Genomic DNA, 17,614 nt, shown 5'->3' with positions numbered 1-17,614 from the left:
CAGCTGCTTGAATGTAAATACCGTGTGTGCACAGAGGATGTGCAGAATATGACATGGACGGTAGACTGCCCCATACCAACCAGATGCCCGTGGTTACTGTGTCACACCTTTATCTCTTGGTGTTGTAAACTCTATGTAAAACCAAAAAAAGAAAGAAGAAAGAAAAGGAAGTGGCCCTACCTATTCCTAGTAAGATTTGTGTTTGGTTGACATAACAGCTAATGCTATTTTTTGTAGATAATATTAAAAAGTGGCCACAGAAAGTGAAGTTTTAAAATAATCTACCTGTTAAAATAAAAAGATGTAGTTTAGTAAAGTGTATAATACTAAAAGGGGGGAGGGATAATTTTATTCTTTTAGTTTTTTATTTAATGATTGGGTGATTAATTTGCTGTCTCTGATTAATTTTATGAGCTATAAAGTACAAGTCATTTTTTTTGGTGGTTTGCATGCTTGTATTGAGATCATAAAATTAAATATATTTATTCACTCCATAAACATTTGACCCTGAACAAAATGCCATTTGCCATACTTGGAGCTGGAGATGGACTATAAAACAAAGTGTGGTCCCAGTCCCTACAACTTCCTTTAATAAAATCATTATCACATGATAAATGTAAAGTTTTTAAGTGTCAAGGCTGGAGAGATGCCTCAGAGGAAAAGAGCAGTTGGTGCTCTCAGAGGACAGGGTTCGATTCTCAGCATCCACACAGCAGCTCATAACCACCTATAACTCCAATTCCAGGGACCTAACACCCTTTTCTGGACTTTGCAGGCACATATGTGATGCAGAGACATATATAGAGGCGAAGCACCTATACACATAAAGTTAATAAACGTTTAATGTAAAATAAATTTTCAAACATTTTTAGGTATTGTGAACCACCAGAACAAAGAGAATGCTAGCCAAGTGTTTAATAAGGAAACTAATCCTTGACCAAGGGCATTAGGGAAATTTTCTTCTGAAAGGATGTTTGAGCTGAAATTTCAAGGAAAAGTGGGTGTTTGGTTGTGGATGGGGCAGAGGGTGTGGGGCAGTACTGCACACATAGCAGTGTGTAAAAGACACTGGCCTTGGCCCATTGGAGGAGCACAGTTGCAGCATACATATATACCCACGTAAATAGAAAAGACGTTCACTTGTGGAGCTCAGCTGCACACTGTAGGGAAAGTCAGTGTGCATTTTACTTCAGAGTGAGCTGTGCTCTCAGGGTTGATTGGCCTGCAATGTGGCTAAGCCTTTCTGAAGCCATGTCTTCCAAATGATAGAGTAGAAGGGTGCCATAGTCTCCTGTATATTGAACTGACCGTGCTAGCATGCTGTTCTCTTCTGTGAGGGATCTTTGATAGAACTCTTGAGTTTAAAATCCTGCATCTGTTTCAGTCATGCCTGGAACTAAATGTGTTTGCTGTTAGGTCATTATTGTCTTTCTTCAGAACCATTTTCCATTCTCTGTGTTTATGAATTCTAGAACTGTCTGTCTTCAGATTTCATAGCCAGAGCTCTTAAGTTCCTTTCTCACTTTGTGTGTGTCATTTGTTTGTTTTCAGAGGCAGGGTCTTCCTATGTGAGCCAAGCTGTCTGCAAGCTTATAGCCCTCCCGCCCTAGGCTCCTGCATCCTAGGATTGCTAGCGCACTAGAGGCCAGCTCCTCATTTCTTAATCACACATCTATCCAACAGTTGAGTGTGGCTGTTTTTTTCTACTTTAGCATCTTTTGGAAATCCAAAAATATTGTAATCTTTACAGTCTTTGTCACAGTCCATAGCATTCTGAGTTCCTTTCAAGGTTAGCTTCCTGTTAAGTTTTACTGTATTAGAAACTGGCAAACACAACAACCTGCCTCACAGGTTCTAACAATGCAGCAGCTTCTCGTGGCGTTTTCATTGTCTGCCTGTTCTTCTTGGCCACTGTCCATTTTTACACCGCTCCTTACACAGGTGTGTCGCTTCTTAGCTGCTTCACAGAGTTGGATTCTACTCAGACTGCTCACTGCTTGAGCGCCCACGAGTCACTTAACACTTCTAAATGTTCTTCCTGTAAAAAGACAGGTGTGCATGTTTTGCCTGCTTTTGAGAGCAGTGAAAATCGAATGAGATGAACATGAAAGCATATTGTATTTCTAAAGTAGCATACAAGAGGAAACAGTTCCATCCAGTTTCTAAATTAGCTGAAAGACATCCTAAGGAGCACTTGAATGGGTTGCTTTGCCAGCAATACTTAAAAGATAGTTTATCTTACTTTCAAAACCTTTCCGTCTTTTTTGTCTAAAATGAAAATGACATAGAATGAGAGACCATGTGTGCTTTTCATACATGCCCAGTGGACACTTGTTATCTGAGTAGCTGCAGTTTCAGGCTCATCTCTGACTCCTCCTTTACCTTCAGTTCTCCAGCAGTTAGCAGGACTGAATATTTGAGACCTGTGCTTCCCTGCCCTATCCCTGACACATGCACATCACTCCTCACACACGAATTTTAGAGTAGTTGTGTGTAGGTCCACTTTTGTTTCTTTTAGATAACCTTTTTATAATTTACCTGGCCCCAATAACACAAACAGCCTTCTAAAGCATTGTTTCTACTACGTTCTTTCTTGTTAATTGCCAAGCTGCAGTTGTCATTTCTGCTCACTTAGTATTTTCAGGACTTTCATAGCTGCCTACTAGTCTCCTGTAACCCTTGCTCGCTTGCTCTCGAGCGTATACACATACACACACACACACACACACCTACCTGGTTCTTATGAGAGTGAAATTACCAGGTTTTCCTTAAAAGTTAGTTTTCTGTATAAACTTAGGAGTTAAATCACTCCCGAATTAATCACCTACTCTCCTGCCTTAGGAGATCTAGATTAGATTTTTCCTAACCCTTCAGGATCTGTTAAAGCAGTAGGCATGGTGGTGTGGTGGCATGGGGCCTGCCTACAGTCTCAGCACCTGGGAGGCCTAGGCAAGGAGAAGCTTGAGTTCCAGAACACCTGGTCCAAGTGTATGACAAGACGTTGTGTTTTATATTACAAAAACAACAACAAAAAATTCTTTTTGAAATGAACTTCTCAGATGATTTTCTATTGCTCACTCCAAGTAAGCATTTCTCAAATGGCTTACTTAATTTGGATATATATGTAAGAATAAGAGTCTAGCTTTTTAATAAAAGTAGAGAGCAAACATTTTTCTGTAACAAAGGGCTGCAAAAAGAGTCTGCCCTAAATTTCTCTTAGCTGTATTTGCCAAGCTGAACATAGTCCTGGAAAGGTCTGTGTAGGTGATAGTTAGAAACAGAGCTCGGCTTCTCCTTTAGATAAATAGTGTTTAGGTAACAGTACTTCCCAGTGCTGTTCTTAGTTTTGATAAGAAGTGCATGGCTATATAACATCTTAAGCTTAGGGTTGAGTCCAGTGAAAGAAGCAGGAAAGAATTCAGTATTGGCCAAGCAAGTTTTCTTCTCATGATTTCCTACTTAATGCTTTCCTACTGCCTGTCTTTGTGAAGTGCAGTAATGAACCACAGGCCTAATAGGTAGATGGATTTCAGAAGGCCGATCAATGCCAGTTAGTCTAGCTCCATAACCACCTCCTTAGTCCTGTTGACCTTGGCATTCTGTGGGGTCAAGACACCTAATGGGATGTGCATGAGCACACACATGCATGTGACAGGAACAGTGTGCTTATGTTTAAACAAAAACAAAAGTCTGTCCCATCTACCAGCTAATAGCCAGATAGACACTGTTTAATGTAGAGTCATTTTAAGTCCATTGAAGAATTTATGACAGCATTACAGTAAGTAAACTTTTGTGTTCCCCTAACTTCACAAAAGCAGAAAATATGCAATTTGGAAGTTATTCAGGCTTGGAGAACTTTCAAAAAGAAAGTTATATTCACAATTAGGCTTGTTTTTGCTGTGATGTGGTTTAATTTTACATTTGGAAACAATAAGAATATATATGAGGGACTGGAGAGTTGACTCAGCGGTTAGGAGCACTGACTGCTCTTTCAGAAGTCCTGAGTTTCAATTCCCAGTGGCTCAGAACCATATGTAATGGGATCTGATGCCCTCTTCTGGTGTGCCTGAGAGAGTGACAGTGTACTCATATACATGAAATGAATTAATTAATTAATGTGTATACACACACACACACACACACACACACACACATATATATATAATCTTTTACATTGTATTCATCCCATGCGTTCCTAAGTGTGCTTGCCTTGATACTCATGTGACAGTCGAAGGGTACTGTGAAGTCAGGCCTCTCCTTCCACATTTATGTAGGTTCTGGTCACAAACTTGGGGTACAAAGCTTACATACCAAGTGCCTTTACCCTCAGAGCCATCTCGCCAGCCCCATTCCTGTGCTAATCTTTAGACTATGTCTAATTCCTATACCACTTTCTCTTTCATTAGGCCACTGCTATAAGAGAAACATACTCTTTCTCAGAATTATCCAATAAGAGTGTGCATGTATAAAGCAATTAAAACCTCTTGTGTTTTTTCCTCTTACAACTCCTCTTCTACATATGAACAGAAAACAAACACCAAAAGGCAGCAGTAAGTTTACTTGTATAGTACATTTCAGGCGTCTTTGAGCACTTAGTATTTAACAAACTACTATAAACTACCACCCAGCTTTTCTTTTTTCCATACCCTTAGGTATCACCAATATATTAATGAAACTTTTATCATTCTTTTCTCATTCTTTTTAAATACATGAATAGGGATGCTTTAAGAGGCAGCACCAGTATTAGAGGCCAGCACCTGTGTTTCCAGCTTGCTGCCATCAGTCATGCTGCAGTGAACATCTTGAAGTGAGTGTACTTGTGCACTTTTGCAGTTTGTAGGGTAGTGTCCTGAGAGAAGAAAATACTGAAGTGAAATTCTTAAATCTAAAAGTAAATACAGTCTGGCATGGAAGTATACAGGTTTATAATCCCAGAACTGAGGAGGCTGAGGCTGGGAACTCACATTCTGGTTTAGCCTTGCCTGTATTGTGAGACCTGAGATAGGTAGACAGACAGACAGACAGACAGACAGACAGATAGGCTGACCATAGATAGATAGATAGATAGATAGACCGACCTGAGATAGGTAGACAGACAGACAGATAGGCTGACCATAGATAGATAGATAGATAGATAGACAGACAGGCTGACCATAGACAGACAGACAGACAGACAGACAGACAGAGACAGGAAGGTAAATAAGTAGAACAAACTACTTGTTTCCCAAATAGCCCTGAGACAGAGGAGGGATAAGGGAAGGAAGGAGGAAGGAAGACACTACTTGTTTCCCAAATAGCCCTGAGCAAGGGCTGTAACAGCATACATTCCTATTCTCATTCTACATGCCCATTTCTCTGGACCCTCAACATACTAATCCTTAGCTTTTTCATATTCTCCTGTCTAGTGGTTAGAGCAGTGTCTCATTGTAACAGCTGCCTTTTAACTGTGCTTACACCTACAGTCTTTAATGTGTGGTGCATTTGTGGTTTGTCTCCTTGAAACATTAATGCCCTTCGTTCATTTTCTTTTAATCCATTTTATTTCCTTCCTGTTATATACTTGGTGAATATAAAATGAACGCTCAGATAAGTTTAAAAGTTACTTTCACCCATCGTTTAATGTGGCACTGTACAGCCTGGAATGGACCACATCAATCTTTCTATTTTGTCTGCCTTTCATCTTCACAACAAATTCATCTCCCCTGGACATAGAGCATCCTGCTGTGAGCTGTTTGGGGTAGTTTAGGCTGCTACTGCTTTGTGCAGTTCTGTGCCCACAGAGAGCTCACTACTCATTGTGCATGTGCATTTGATTCATAGTGCTTTCACCTGTTGCCATTTTGTTTCCTAGGCCTCAGACATTCAGGCAAGGACTGTCCTGCTCACCTGGTCGCCACCATCCAGCTTCATTAACGGCGAAGTGAACGAGACAGCTGTACCAGAGCTCTTCAATTATGAAGTCCTGGTTTCCAGCACTGGGAAGGAAGGGAAATACAGAAGTGTTTATATGTAGGTGTTTTCTGGTCCTGCTCTTCTATGTTACATGGGTTAACAGTTTGTGATAAAGGGCTTATTGCCAATTATATTATGTATTCTTTTTTTTTTTTTTTCCTTTTTCAGAGGAGAAGAAACAAGTGTCACTTTAAATGATCTCAAACCAGCCACAGATTACCATGCAAAGTAAGGACTGTGTACCCTTGCTTCCATGTGACAAGCACTGCAGAGGGCGAGAGTCATTAATGATTGCCTTTAAAATCTAGAATTATTATCATTTCTCAAAATCATCCACAACACTTAAAAATATTTAACTCAAATGTAAGTGGTACAGTAAGGGAAAGAGCTAATTACCCTGTCAGATGAAGGGTTAGAAGGACTCTGTAGAGGATCTGCAATATTTGCTTTAGCACTTCCAGCTTGCCCTAGCTTCTGAGGTGTTTATACACAGAATCATAAACAATGCTTGCTTCACTCTGATGTGTAGTAATCTGCATCATGTTTTTGGAGGGACCTTGGGATTTTAAGGATCTCAGAATTCCACATTTAATAGGACCAATTCTGATAATGTCTTATAGTTTCCCAGTATATTTTGTTAAGTTTTTACTCGGAGGCCTCCCCAGCAGAGGCTCAATACATAGTCACCCTGTTTTTCAAAAGAACATTTATAGTTAGGAGTATTCCCATTTTACATTAATGCTGTAAGTTTTCTGTACTTCCAATCAAAGCATTGTCCAAGCTAATCTATTTCAACTGGATTGACACCATTATTGAATCATGAATAGTGTGGGTTAATATTCAAAAATTTTTAAGTCAAGTAGAATAGAAAGTTAACTAAGAATATTTTTTTTTTGGAAAATTATTAGTTTGGGAAATTGTGTGTGTTTGTGTGTGTGTAGACATGTCTACATTTTAATTCTCTTACTTTGAGTTACAGTAAAATAAAAACACTGGTTTATACTATTTTTCTATTTTTAAGAGATACTCTTTACTTCTAGATAATACTTATATTTTCTTGGTAGAATATTTGAAAGTCACCTTACTACCTGTATATATTTAAAGCTGATACTGTTGAAAGTAAAAGTGGATAAAACTATTTTATCCCATAGAGTACAGGCAGAGTCCAATTCAATCAAGGGAATTCCTTCAGAAGCGGAAAGCTTTACGACCTTAAGCTGTGAGCCTGATCCCCCCAATGCACCAAGAATAGCCAACCGGACCAAAAATTCACTCACCTTGCAGTGGAAGGTAAGAATAGCCATGGAGGATTTCTAAGTAGACATTTCTTCTTTTTTCCTTTTCTCTCCATGTGTTAAAATGCCAATTGTTTTTGGAGACCAAAAGAGTGTTAACTTAAATAACATGTTTTTCTCATTGTACAATAAAGTGGGTGCTTGCTTCTTATGCCTTCAGATAACTCACTTTCTGCTACTGTTGTCACTGGCGAAAACCAACTTGCAAGAGGATAGAGTTTATTTTATCCCACAGGTTACAGTCTCACTGGAAGTCAGAGTAGAACCATGGAAGAACACTACTTACTGGCTTGCTCCTAGGCCCACCTACCTAGAGATAGTATCTCCATGGTGGCCTGGGCCCTCCCACATCAACTGGCAATCAAGAAAAAGCCTCAGTCTGATCAAGATGGAGCCCAACTGATTCTGTTTTAGATAATCTAGGGACACCCTCTCCCATACCAGAGGCTTGAGGGTTGATGAGAGAGCCTTCCGTGTGTTAGGCAAACACAACAACTGACTTTTATCCCCATTACCCCACTTCTTTTTTGAACTTGCTATCATTCTGTCTCAGTTGTCTTAGTAAGTCGAATTACTTTAAAGCCCTCATTTTGTCGTTTGTATAATTTCAATAAAGGGACAACATAAAGATGGGGTGATAATTCAGTGAGGTATGCAAAACGCTTTACACATAATAGTTTGCTTGGAGGACAACAGGAAGGTGGACTTTGGGTTATTGAAAGTGGGCATTATATCTTTCCCCCTCCCCCCAAAAAAAGCTTTTTTAAGTAAAGGAACCATGATGACTTAGCAGCTAGACTAAGACAATTTAGAGCCATGAACTCTTGGAAAATAAATTTTTACCTCCTCCCTACTTTCAGTCTCTGTCTATGAAATCTTTTCTTCTGTTACAAAACAGCTGGGACTTCCAAGAATCTTTTCTTCCCCCACTTCTCAATGTAGTCACTTGGAACTGTTTTTGCTGTATCAATTAGTAGTTACTATTCTGACTCAATATTTTGTGTAAAATTTTAATGTAAGATATTAGGAATCTCAGAGTAGAGTTTCTTTAGATACAGAGTTTTAAGATCGTTTGTTCTACAAAAGAGAAGCGGATTGAAGTTGTAGGAGGGAAACTTAATGGAAAGGAGATTGGAGTTCTCATTCCAAGAATGATTAATGCTATAGTGAAATGCCAAGGAGTTCTCCTAAAGCCAAACAGATTATGCAGTCTGGGGGGATGGGCATGCTTGTCTAGCAACATGGATCCCAGCACAGCCCTCTGTCTAGCAGCATACCCTCTAGCACTCTGTTCTTTGGTATATTACAGATTGTCTAATTACATTGTAAGGTTACTTACAGTAAAAATAGTGGGAATTTAAACCTGATAAAATCTAATGGGCAAATGATTTTTTAAAAGAATTGTGAAAGTTAATATAGTTATTGTTAAAGATTATAGAATACTCCGAAAAATGTAGATGGCCTCTTGCTTTATTTTTTGATTTTTTATGTGTATGAGTGTTTGCCTGCTTGTATTTACGTACATTTTGTATGTCTAATGTCCACCAAGGCCTAAAGAGGGTATCAGGTCTTCAGTAACTGGAATTAGGGGTGGTTGCGAGACACCATGTGGATTCTGGTAACCAAACCTGTGTTGTCTGTAAGAGCACCAATTGCTCTTAACCATGGAACCTGCTCTCATTCCCTCTGTGACCATTTTTAAAGGCTAAGTCACAGACAACATCTGTGACATAAAGTAGGTTGCTTGTTATTTATGTCTAATTTTTCTCTTTTTTTTTTTCTTGACCCTGTTTCAGGCACCTAGTGACAATGGTTCTAAAATCCAAAGTTTTATTTTAGAATGGGATGAAGTAAGTACATTGAATCTTTTTTAGTGGTTAAACTTAAGGGTGTATCTTCACACAAAATAATGTTTTCTATGTTTTAGTTGTATTTCTCTTAGGAAACAATATTTTGTATGGTGGGCAACTAGATGGTTAAGTAAATGTCCTTAGCAAACATAACTAATGGACTTGCCCGTGAAGGAGGATGGTGTGTGTTTCAGCAACCAGCATTGTTACCACTCTCTTTGGCAGTATGAATGTGGGAGATGGGGCCTGAAAGTGAGGCAGACAAAGTCTCATGCACTAGCCAGCTTGATTCAGAGCATCAGACAATGTATTGTCTGAAGTGAGGTTTGAGTAAAGTGTACAGTAACAAAGACAAAAACATGTATTTCCATAGAGTCATATAAACAAATAACATAGCAAGTTGTAGTGAGTAATCCAAAGTGAACTCTACCCACTACTCCTGGGAGGGGCACCAAGCACATTCTAAGAACAACCGTGGTATAGAGGAACAGTCAAGGGTATGAAGGAACAGTTTACAAGACTTGTGTTCACTTGGAGATTTCTCACAAGTTGTCAGAAAACTTACATAGCTTCTTTCATGGATTGTGTTCCAACATACTATTAAAATAGTCACTTGAGGAGTTTGGGATATAGCTCAGAGGTAGAGCCTAACAAGTTCGAGGCACTGGGTTTAACCGCGTGAGCGCGCGCCCGCATGTGTGTGCGTGTGTGTGTGTGTGTGTGTGTGTGTGTGTGTGTGTGTGTACAGAGAGAGAGAGAGAGAAAGACAGAGACAGACAGACAGAGTTGGGGGGAGCAGTTTTTCTTTGTAATTGCCTTGGAAAAGGCAGTATTTTTTTCCCATGTCAGCCTTAATAGCAAGACTATTTGTTTTCCTGTATAGAAAATTACCATAAAACTGATGATTTAAACAACATCTTACAGTTCTGAAAGCCAAAAATAAAACAGTTTTCACTGAGCCAAAATTAATGTGTCAACATGACTGTTCCTTCCAATGGTTCTAGAACTGTTTCCTTTCCCAGCCAGTTTCCTGTGGCCCATGGCTTGACTCAGTGCCTGTCTCAGGACGCTGTCTGTGCTTACCTTTGTGGCTGGTCCACATAATCAAGGGCAACCCTCTTTCTCAAGACCCTTAATCTAGCCAGATTGTTCATCCTGTCACCATCTAAGGTGACATTCGGAGACTAGGGATTATTAGGTCTTGAGCATCTCTGACAGCCACAGCAACACAATAATGGGCTATACAGTTTTAATGCATTGTTTTCTTGTTTCTATCTTGTATTTGAGAATTACTTCATTCTCTCTAATCCTGTTGTTTATACCAAGCAAAGAAAAGGTGCCAGAGAGAGTGGAAATTCTATTGATAATGTGGAGATTCAATGGTATATATTGAAAGAATAATAACGCATAACTAAGAAGGTTTGTTCCAGAAATGCTAAGAAAATTCAGAATAAAATTGCTTTTGACAAATCACAGAAGACTTCATAGGTGATAGGAGGGGAAATGCTAAAATGTAGCAGGAACAAGAAATTTATTCATTGTTCAATAATTTTATAGCATTACTAAACAAGGGATTTCTTTTTAAAGTATCCGCTAGCCAAATATACCACTCTACATTCTATTATACCAGTTTATATTATTCAAGAAGTTGTAATTTAATGACTTTAAACTCATGATACAGTCATAGTGTCCAGACAAGAGAACAAAATCTACCATTATTCAGAATATGTGATTTTGTGCTTAGACTATGCAGTAGGTTTAGCTAAATACTATTAAAAATAAGACAGTTCAGTTTTACAGCCAGATGCAGTCATTCTCAGAGAAGCAGAAGTAGCCCCAACTGCCCTTGACCAAGGTACAGGGGTGAAAAATAGGTGGGAAAAGACCCAGCATTACTGAGTTTCCAGTTGTCCTGGGGTGGCCTAACTTTTCCTCTTTGTTATCTAATTGTGCTGCTCCCACTTCTGCTAGAATACTTATATGTAACTTTTGGAGCAGTTGCTGCTTCCGGCCTTTATTTTAAAGACACTTAGCAGTGTCTAGGAGGAGGTTTGAAGATAGGTTTATAAACTCTTCACAAAGAACTTTTCCTGAGTTAATGGTAAGTGGCTACTTGTCTGTCTCAGACAGCAGCCTGTTGCCATCACTACTTGTCCCCTGTGGAGATTATAAGGTCCATACCTTATAATGGCCAGAAATTTAGCACTGACTGAAACACCATATTTAATTTAAAAAACCATGCTTGGCTACTTGGAGAGCTATTTCTGCTCTTGGAATTCTGCACCTGAAGTCAACCATACATAAGATGTTCAGTGTCTCAGCCTTTTCTTAAGATCCATGGTATGTATAACAGAGTTCTGATACTGTATACTGTACCAGCTAGTAAACAACTATCAAACAGGAACTGATATGGATTTGTCTCTTGTTGGTAGTGCATATTATATATAATAACTAGCCATTTCTCCTAGGGGAAAGGAAATGGAGAATTCTGTCAGTGTTACATGGGCTCACAGAAGCAATTTAAAATTACCAAACTCTCACCAGCAATGGGTTGTAAATTTAGATTATCAGCCAAAAATGACTATGGTGTAAGGTAAGACATTTGTAAAATATATATATTTTAGATTAGTCAGACTATCCACTGAAAAGTTTGCTTTATTTTGTTGATAGAGTTATGATGTAGCAAAGTCCAGAAGAGAGTTACATAGAGGTGACAATAAAGATTAAACTCAAAACCTATTCCAACCTCAAATATAAGTTAAATCTTTACATGTCTCTCCAGAGGGCTTATGGGTGTTTGTTTGTTTGTTTGTTTGTTTTTGTTTCTGGATTTTTTTTCCTGTTTTTTTTAAATCAGTGTATATGTTTTAATGGTTTTGTTTAGAATCTAGTGGTTTTCATAACCGTGGTGCTTGATGCAAATAGAAAGTGCCCCTCCCCTTTTTAATCTTGAAAGGCTCAAATTTCTATTGTTTATTTGTGAATGAAATAATAAATCATATTTAGGATAAAACATATTAATGCCACTGGTAAACAGGCTTCGTTGAGTTTAGGTGGATTTTCGGTAACCATTAAATTGTATCTGGAGTTTTGTTTTGCCCGTCCTCCCTCCCTCCCTCCCTCCCTTCCTTCCTTCTTTCTTCCTTCTTTTTTCTTCTTCTTTCTTCCTTCTTCCTTCCACCTCCTCCTTCTTTTTCTTCTTCTATTTTTTTTTTCTTTTTCAAGACAGGGTTTCTCTGTGTAGCCCTGTCTGTCCTGAAACTCACTCTGTATAGACCAAGCTGGCCTCAAACTCAGAAATCTGCCTGCCTCTGCCTCCCAAGTGCTGGAATTAAAGGCATGTGCCACCACTGCCTGGCTTGTTTTCTGTTTCATAAATGTTTCTCTGTGTAGCTCAGACAAGCCTAGGCCTTTTAAGTGTCCTGTTAAAAATAGCCTTTGTTTTATTTTAGAAATTCCTCTACTTACCTTTTTGGGAGTTGGTGGGTTTAATTACACCATTTACATGTTCTTTACATAAAATGGCATTTATGAGAACTGTCTTTTCTGCTCCATATACATACCATATGGAAGTGTGACAGAAGTACACAGTGAACTGGGTTTACTGCGTTCTGTTTCCTACAGACCACTGTGGTTTTTTTTTCCCACTGACTGAATATATTTCACTACCAAAGCTTAAAAATGTCTGAACAAAACTTACACATTTGAAAGAATACTAACCTTTTGGTATCTGGGCTTCCTAAAAAATTCTTCAGGTCCATTCAGTTTTAATTTTCTAGGCCTAGCTCAAACTTAGCTGGTTCAGTCAAGGTTCTTGATTTGAACCCCATCACAACAACAACAACAAATTTAAATTTTTCATTTTGAAGAAATAGTATTAGTGGGGAAAAGAGGTTCTTTATCAATAAAATGATTTTTACTCCTTTTTTAAAAATCATTTGTTCCAACAGTGATTTTAGTGAAGAGGTCCTGTACTACACCTCAGGCTGTGCCCCTTCTGTCCCCGCAAGTCCTGTGTTGACCAAGGCTGGAGTTACTTGGCTGTCCCTACAGTGGACTAAGCCCTCAGGAACACCATCAGATGAAGGGATTTCTTACATTTTAGAGATGGAAGAGGAAACATCAGTAAGTATGATTCTGTAGTTTAAATAAGAGATGAAGTAATTTTGGTACAGTGTTAACCCCAATACAGTAACTGTCACCACAGGAGTTGGCCATTCCCCAAGTTCCATCAGGCCTTGCTTTGCTATTGTGTAAGTGAGATTGGTAGGAAAGTCAAGTCTCTTGATTTCTTGGTGTATATAAGAGGTTTAGGGCTCTATGAATGTTGAAGACTATACTTAGAAACCATAAAGACTGCACTTTGCATTTGAGAGCTGGCTGCATAACTCAGTGGTAGAGCATTTACCTAAGCATCATGGCACCTTACATCTCCCAGCCCAGAGAGTCAGACATGGATTGACTGACTTAGGAAGAAATAAAGGGAATGTCAGCACAGCTTTCAGCCTCTGCACAGAGCAGTGTCAGAGTCCTGTCACGTTCAGTACTGCTTGTGGATGTACCACAGACTGAGAGTTACGTGGGAGGCTGTGTAGTGCATCCTGAATTCTTCTTCCCTGCCTCTATTTCCTGCTAACCAAAAACAGCCTTGTTTAAGATTATGATCAGGTAATAGTGGCACATTCTTGTGAATATGCTATAAATCTTTATGTATACATTTAAATGGAATCATACTGTGTTTTCAATTATATCTCCACTTTTATAATTTCATCATAGGAGCTAATACAATAGTGAAATATTGTCACTGGAACTGTAAATAGCAATATTGGACCTAAATGGTACCTTATCTCCCAGGACAGTCACCTGTTTATTTGTTCACTTAAACACAGTTATGTATTCAGGGCAAAGTAAGGGTGTTAAAGACTTGTGTATGGTTAGTTCTTGTGACTTTGCTGAGAAATTTGGTTCTTGGGAAATCCCTTTGATAGTGAACTTGCCATTGGCTCCAATTCCTCCCTCAACACAAAGACCTTCTCTTGGCTCTCAGATTTTACTGAGACTGAGTTATCTCAATTCATCTACAAAAGGTTCTGTAGCCTATCAGTGTTCAGTCACTAAAGATAGGAGAAGGGCCAAGGTGAGACTTCATCTACACAGTCATAGGTGAAGAGTAAGTCAGGCCTTCACATTGCTGTTACTCTTCATACCTCTGCAAGCAGATGCCTAATGGAAACTGTGTTTCCCTTTCCAGGGCTATGGCTTTAAGCCGAAATATGATGGAGAAGATCTTGCTTACACAGTGAAAAATCTGAGACGAAGTACAAAGTATAAATTTAAGGTAGAATTTAAAAGCCCATTAAGAAAAGTATTCTTTTTATTTTTCTTGTAAAGTTAAAACCACGTGCATGTTTACATTTTATGTCCTTCCAAACCGTTCCTGTGGTCTTAAATTTTAATTCTTTCATTTGTAATGGGTAGTTGGTTCTGTTTTACTTTTTACTGTAATATAATAATGTTCTTCAAACTTCATATATTTACATTCACAACCGGTTTCAACATTTTGTGGACCTATTACTAATACTGTGTAATGTGAGTACAGATACTAAAATATGAATGTTAAAACATACCCAAAATGATTATTAGCATCATGCCTTAGAAAGATTCTTCATATACTGTTAGTCATAATCCCTCAAAGGAGGTGGTATTTACCAGTTTCTTAGCTGCAAAATCATTCTCTGCCCTTTGTACCCATTGTATTCTGTACCAGGGTTCCACTCCTGTTTTAATGTCCATTGACAACCCTTGCCTGGGTCTGTTCTTGTTGTGACTGATGGTGCTAAGTGGTGATGCCTTACTTTATAATTCAACCTTGTGGCACTTGCTTGTTGGCAGTAGTGACGGATTGAAATTTTTCTATGGAAAGTTCTGGAACTCATCTTTCTTCCTATGGCATCACTCTAGGATATATTTTGGCTCTTAAATTTGCCCAGTACTTGAATTATTTAATAATTACAGTTAGTAGAAACAAACCTAAAATTATAGTGGGATGCTGAAAGTTACCTGGATGTGTGAGAGCAATGCAAAGACCCAAGAAAGTCAGACAGAGCACTGTCTTTGACTAGGTTCTCACAGGCCAGTTGTTACTTAGAATGCTGGAGTTACTAAAATTCTCATTCATAATTACATAGTTCATGACAAGGTGAAAATGTGGGCATCATTTCTAAAATCAAAATGACTCCCAGATTGAATTTTTTTTTTCATTTCTGTGTTAAAATCTATCTCATTTTTTTCCTTCCTGGAAATAAGTATTTGTTATCTTGTAGCTTCTGTTGGCTAGGAATCCAGGAACCAGTGGTTCAGATTTAAAGACTTCTGAAGTGGAATCATTTGAAAGGTGTTGACTTCCAAGTTCACTCACCTGGTTCCTCCCTGGGCCCTCAGATCTCACCACAGATACTTTCCCATAATATGCCTAGGGCATTTCTGCTGTACTCTTTACATCAGAGGAAACTATTGGGAATAACTTAGGGCTGTCAATTACAAGCACACTTAATGTGAAGACACACAGTTCTCCAACAGAGAGGACTTCTCAGTTTCAAAGTGTTTAGTCATTTCACTGAGCTTGTGTTTTGCTCACTGCTTGATTCAATGTGTTATCAGGTAATGAACATTAGATCTTTGTGTTCTCAGGTCATTGCTTATAACTCAGAAGGTAAAAGCAATCCTAGCGAAGTGGTGGAATTCAGTACCTGCCCTGATAAACCAGGAGTACCTGTGAAGCCTTCAGTTAAAGGGAAGATACACTCGCACGGCTTTAAAATTACTTGGGGTAAGATGTTCATTTTGTGTTTGATAAAAATAATTTAAATATGAACTTTTCTTTAAGACCAGCCTTGTGAAAATAAAACTGTACCTGTTGCTAGAAATTTTTCCCATTCATCCTTAGAAGAGAAGAAGAAAATCCATAAGCAACTAGTTCAAAACTCAAGTTCCTGTTTTGTGGATGTAAATGTCCAGATGGATAAATTATTGTTATTTTAAGCCATGCGCAGACAATGGCTCATCGTGTGTGTTGTTAGATGTTGTAGCACCTTCCTATGGGACAAAAGGCAGACTCACAGGAGTTGTTCAGAAGAAAGGGATACTGTTGATGGACACAGTATCTGTGGAAAGCTGTGCTCACAGATACTGACTAGGTTTGACACTAAAAGAACTAGGTGGGTGGGAGGGAGGCTGCTGTAAGAGGATAGACAGGGTCAGCTTCCTGTGAAAGAGAGATTGCTCAACATGGAGCCAGCAGCATTGCGTCATCTTGGCTCTCAAGTCAACAACAACAAAATGGAACATTTGCAGAACATCTGCCCACTTACATATGGGCAATCCTGCCTTGGAGACAGTTGAAAAAGTCACCATATGACAAGTACAAACTTCAAGTTCCCTTTGGAGCTACATGAATGGAATGTTGTGCAGCCACTAAAATTGTTATAGACTCAACTGTTTTTTGTTTTGTTTTGTTTTTAAGATTTATTTTTTATTATACATAAGTTCGCTGTAACTGACTTCAGACACGCCAGCAGAGGGCGTCAGATCTCATTATGGGTGGTTGTGAGCCTCCATGTGGTTGCTGGGATTTGAACTCAGTACCTCTAGGAAGAGCAGTCAGTGCCCTTACCCTCTGAGCCATCTCACCAGCCCCTAGAGTCAACTTTATATGGGTAGGTTCAGTAGGAAGACTGATATATTAATTGAAAAACGCTGACAGCAGAGTAGACAAAGGATGTGTGAATAGTAATTGTTTCAGGTAATTCTTTTCCCCCTATAACTATCTGTCTTTGTATTCTGTCTATTGGGATTTCCATAATACCACTTTTGTTTGTGATAGATCCACCAAAAGACAATGGAGGGGCACCCATCAATAAGTACGTGGTGGAGATGGCAGAAGGTTCTAATGGTAAGTATAGCCAGTACAGCTGATAGACATGTTCTGTTTGCTGACATAAACACAGTTTTGCTGCGCTGCAAATTGTCCTTGATTTGGTGATGGCAGGGGTGAGGGTGTTTGTGGCAGCTATGATTATGCCCATTATGATGCACTTCAGATAGTGACCTCTGGAAATACAGTGGGTCAAATGTCAGCCTCTATTATGTTTTCTTTCATTCTTTTTTTCATGTTTATATTGTTTAAACCTAGCATATCCAGACTCATTTTTAGATACTATATATTTAATGTTTTTATTAAAGAGTAGTTTATTAAGTAAGGCTTATACCCATGTGTACTAGAGGAAAACTAGTCTCTGGAGGTTAGCCCTAATTAAGGTTTTTATGACATATGAACTTTATGCTTGAGTCACCTGTTCATCAGATTTTATTTCTATAAAAGGCACGCTTACTGCAAAGAAAGGTCTTAAAATTATGATTAAATGTGTTATGATACTGATCCTTTATATTCTTTGTTATTACTGGGCCAGGAGACACATTTAATATGCTTAATTAAAAACAAATTACCAGTCTAAGCCA

At 38.7% G+C, this 17,614-nt stretch overlaps 1 protein-coding gene across 7 annotated transcripts in view; it reads left to right on the top strand.

Moving 5' to 3' along the window:
* Fndc3a (fibronectin type III domain containing 3A) overlaps positions 1-17,614 on the top strand; it is a 172,754-nt gene that overhangs the window by 130,170 nt on the left and 24,970 nt on the right. For all 7 annotated transcript variants that reach the window (XM_006519115.4, XM_030247858.1, XM_006519116.4 and 4 more), the window contains 9 exons: positions 5,852-6,009; positions 6,121-6,180; positions 7,104-7,242; positions 9,044-9,097; positions 11,566-11,690; positions 13,048-13,222; positions 14,349-14,435; positions 15,788-15,926; positions 16,980-17,048. In XM_006519115.4, the coding sequence (XP_006519178.2) occupies positions 5,852-6,009; positions 6,121-6,180; positions 7,104-7,242; positions 9,044-9,097; positions 11,566-11,690; positions 13,048-13,222; positions 14,349-14,435; positions 15,788-15,926; positions 16,980-17,048 (1,006 nt within the window). The remainder of the gene's footprint in view (positions 1-5,851; positions 6,010-6,120; positions 6,181-7,103; positions 7,243-9,043; positions 9,098-11,565; positions 11,691-13,047; positions 13,223-14,348; positions 14,436-15,787; positions 15,927-16,979; positions 17,049-17,614) is intronic.

Source organism: Mus musculus, chromosome 14 (assembly GCF_000001635.26).
Source record: "Mus musculus strain C57BL/6J chromosome 14, GRCm38.p6 C57BL/6J".
NCBI lineage: Eukaryota > Metazoa > Chordata > Mammalia > Rodentia > Muridae > Mus > Mus musculus.
Note: the sequence above shows the minus strand (reverse complement) of the source record. Positions and strands in the feature narration are given on the sequence as shown.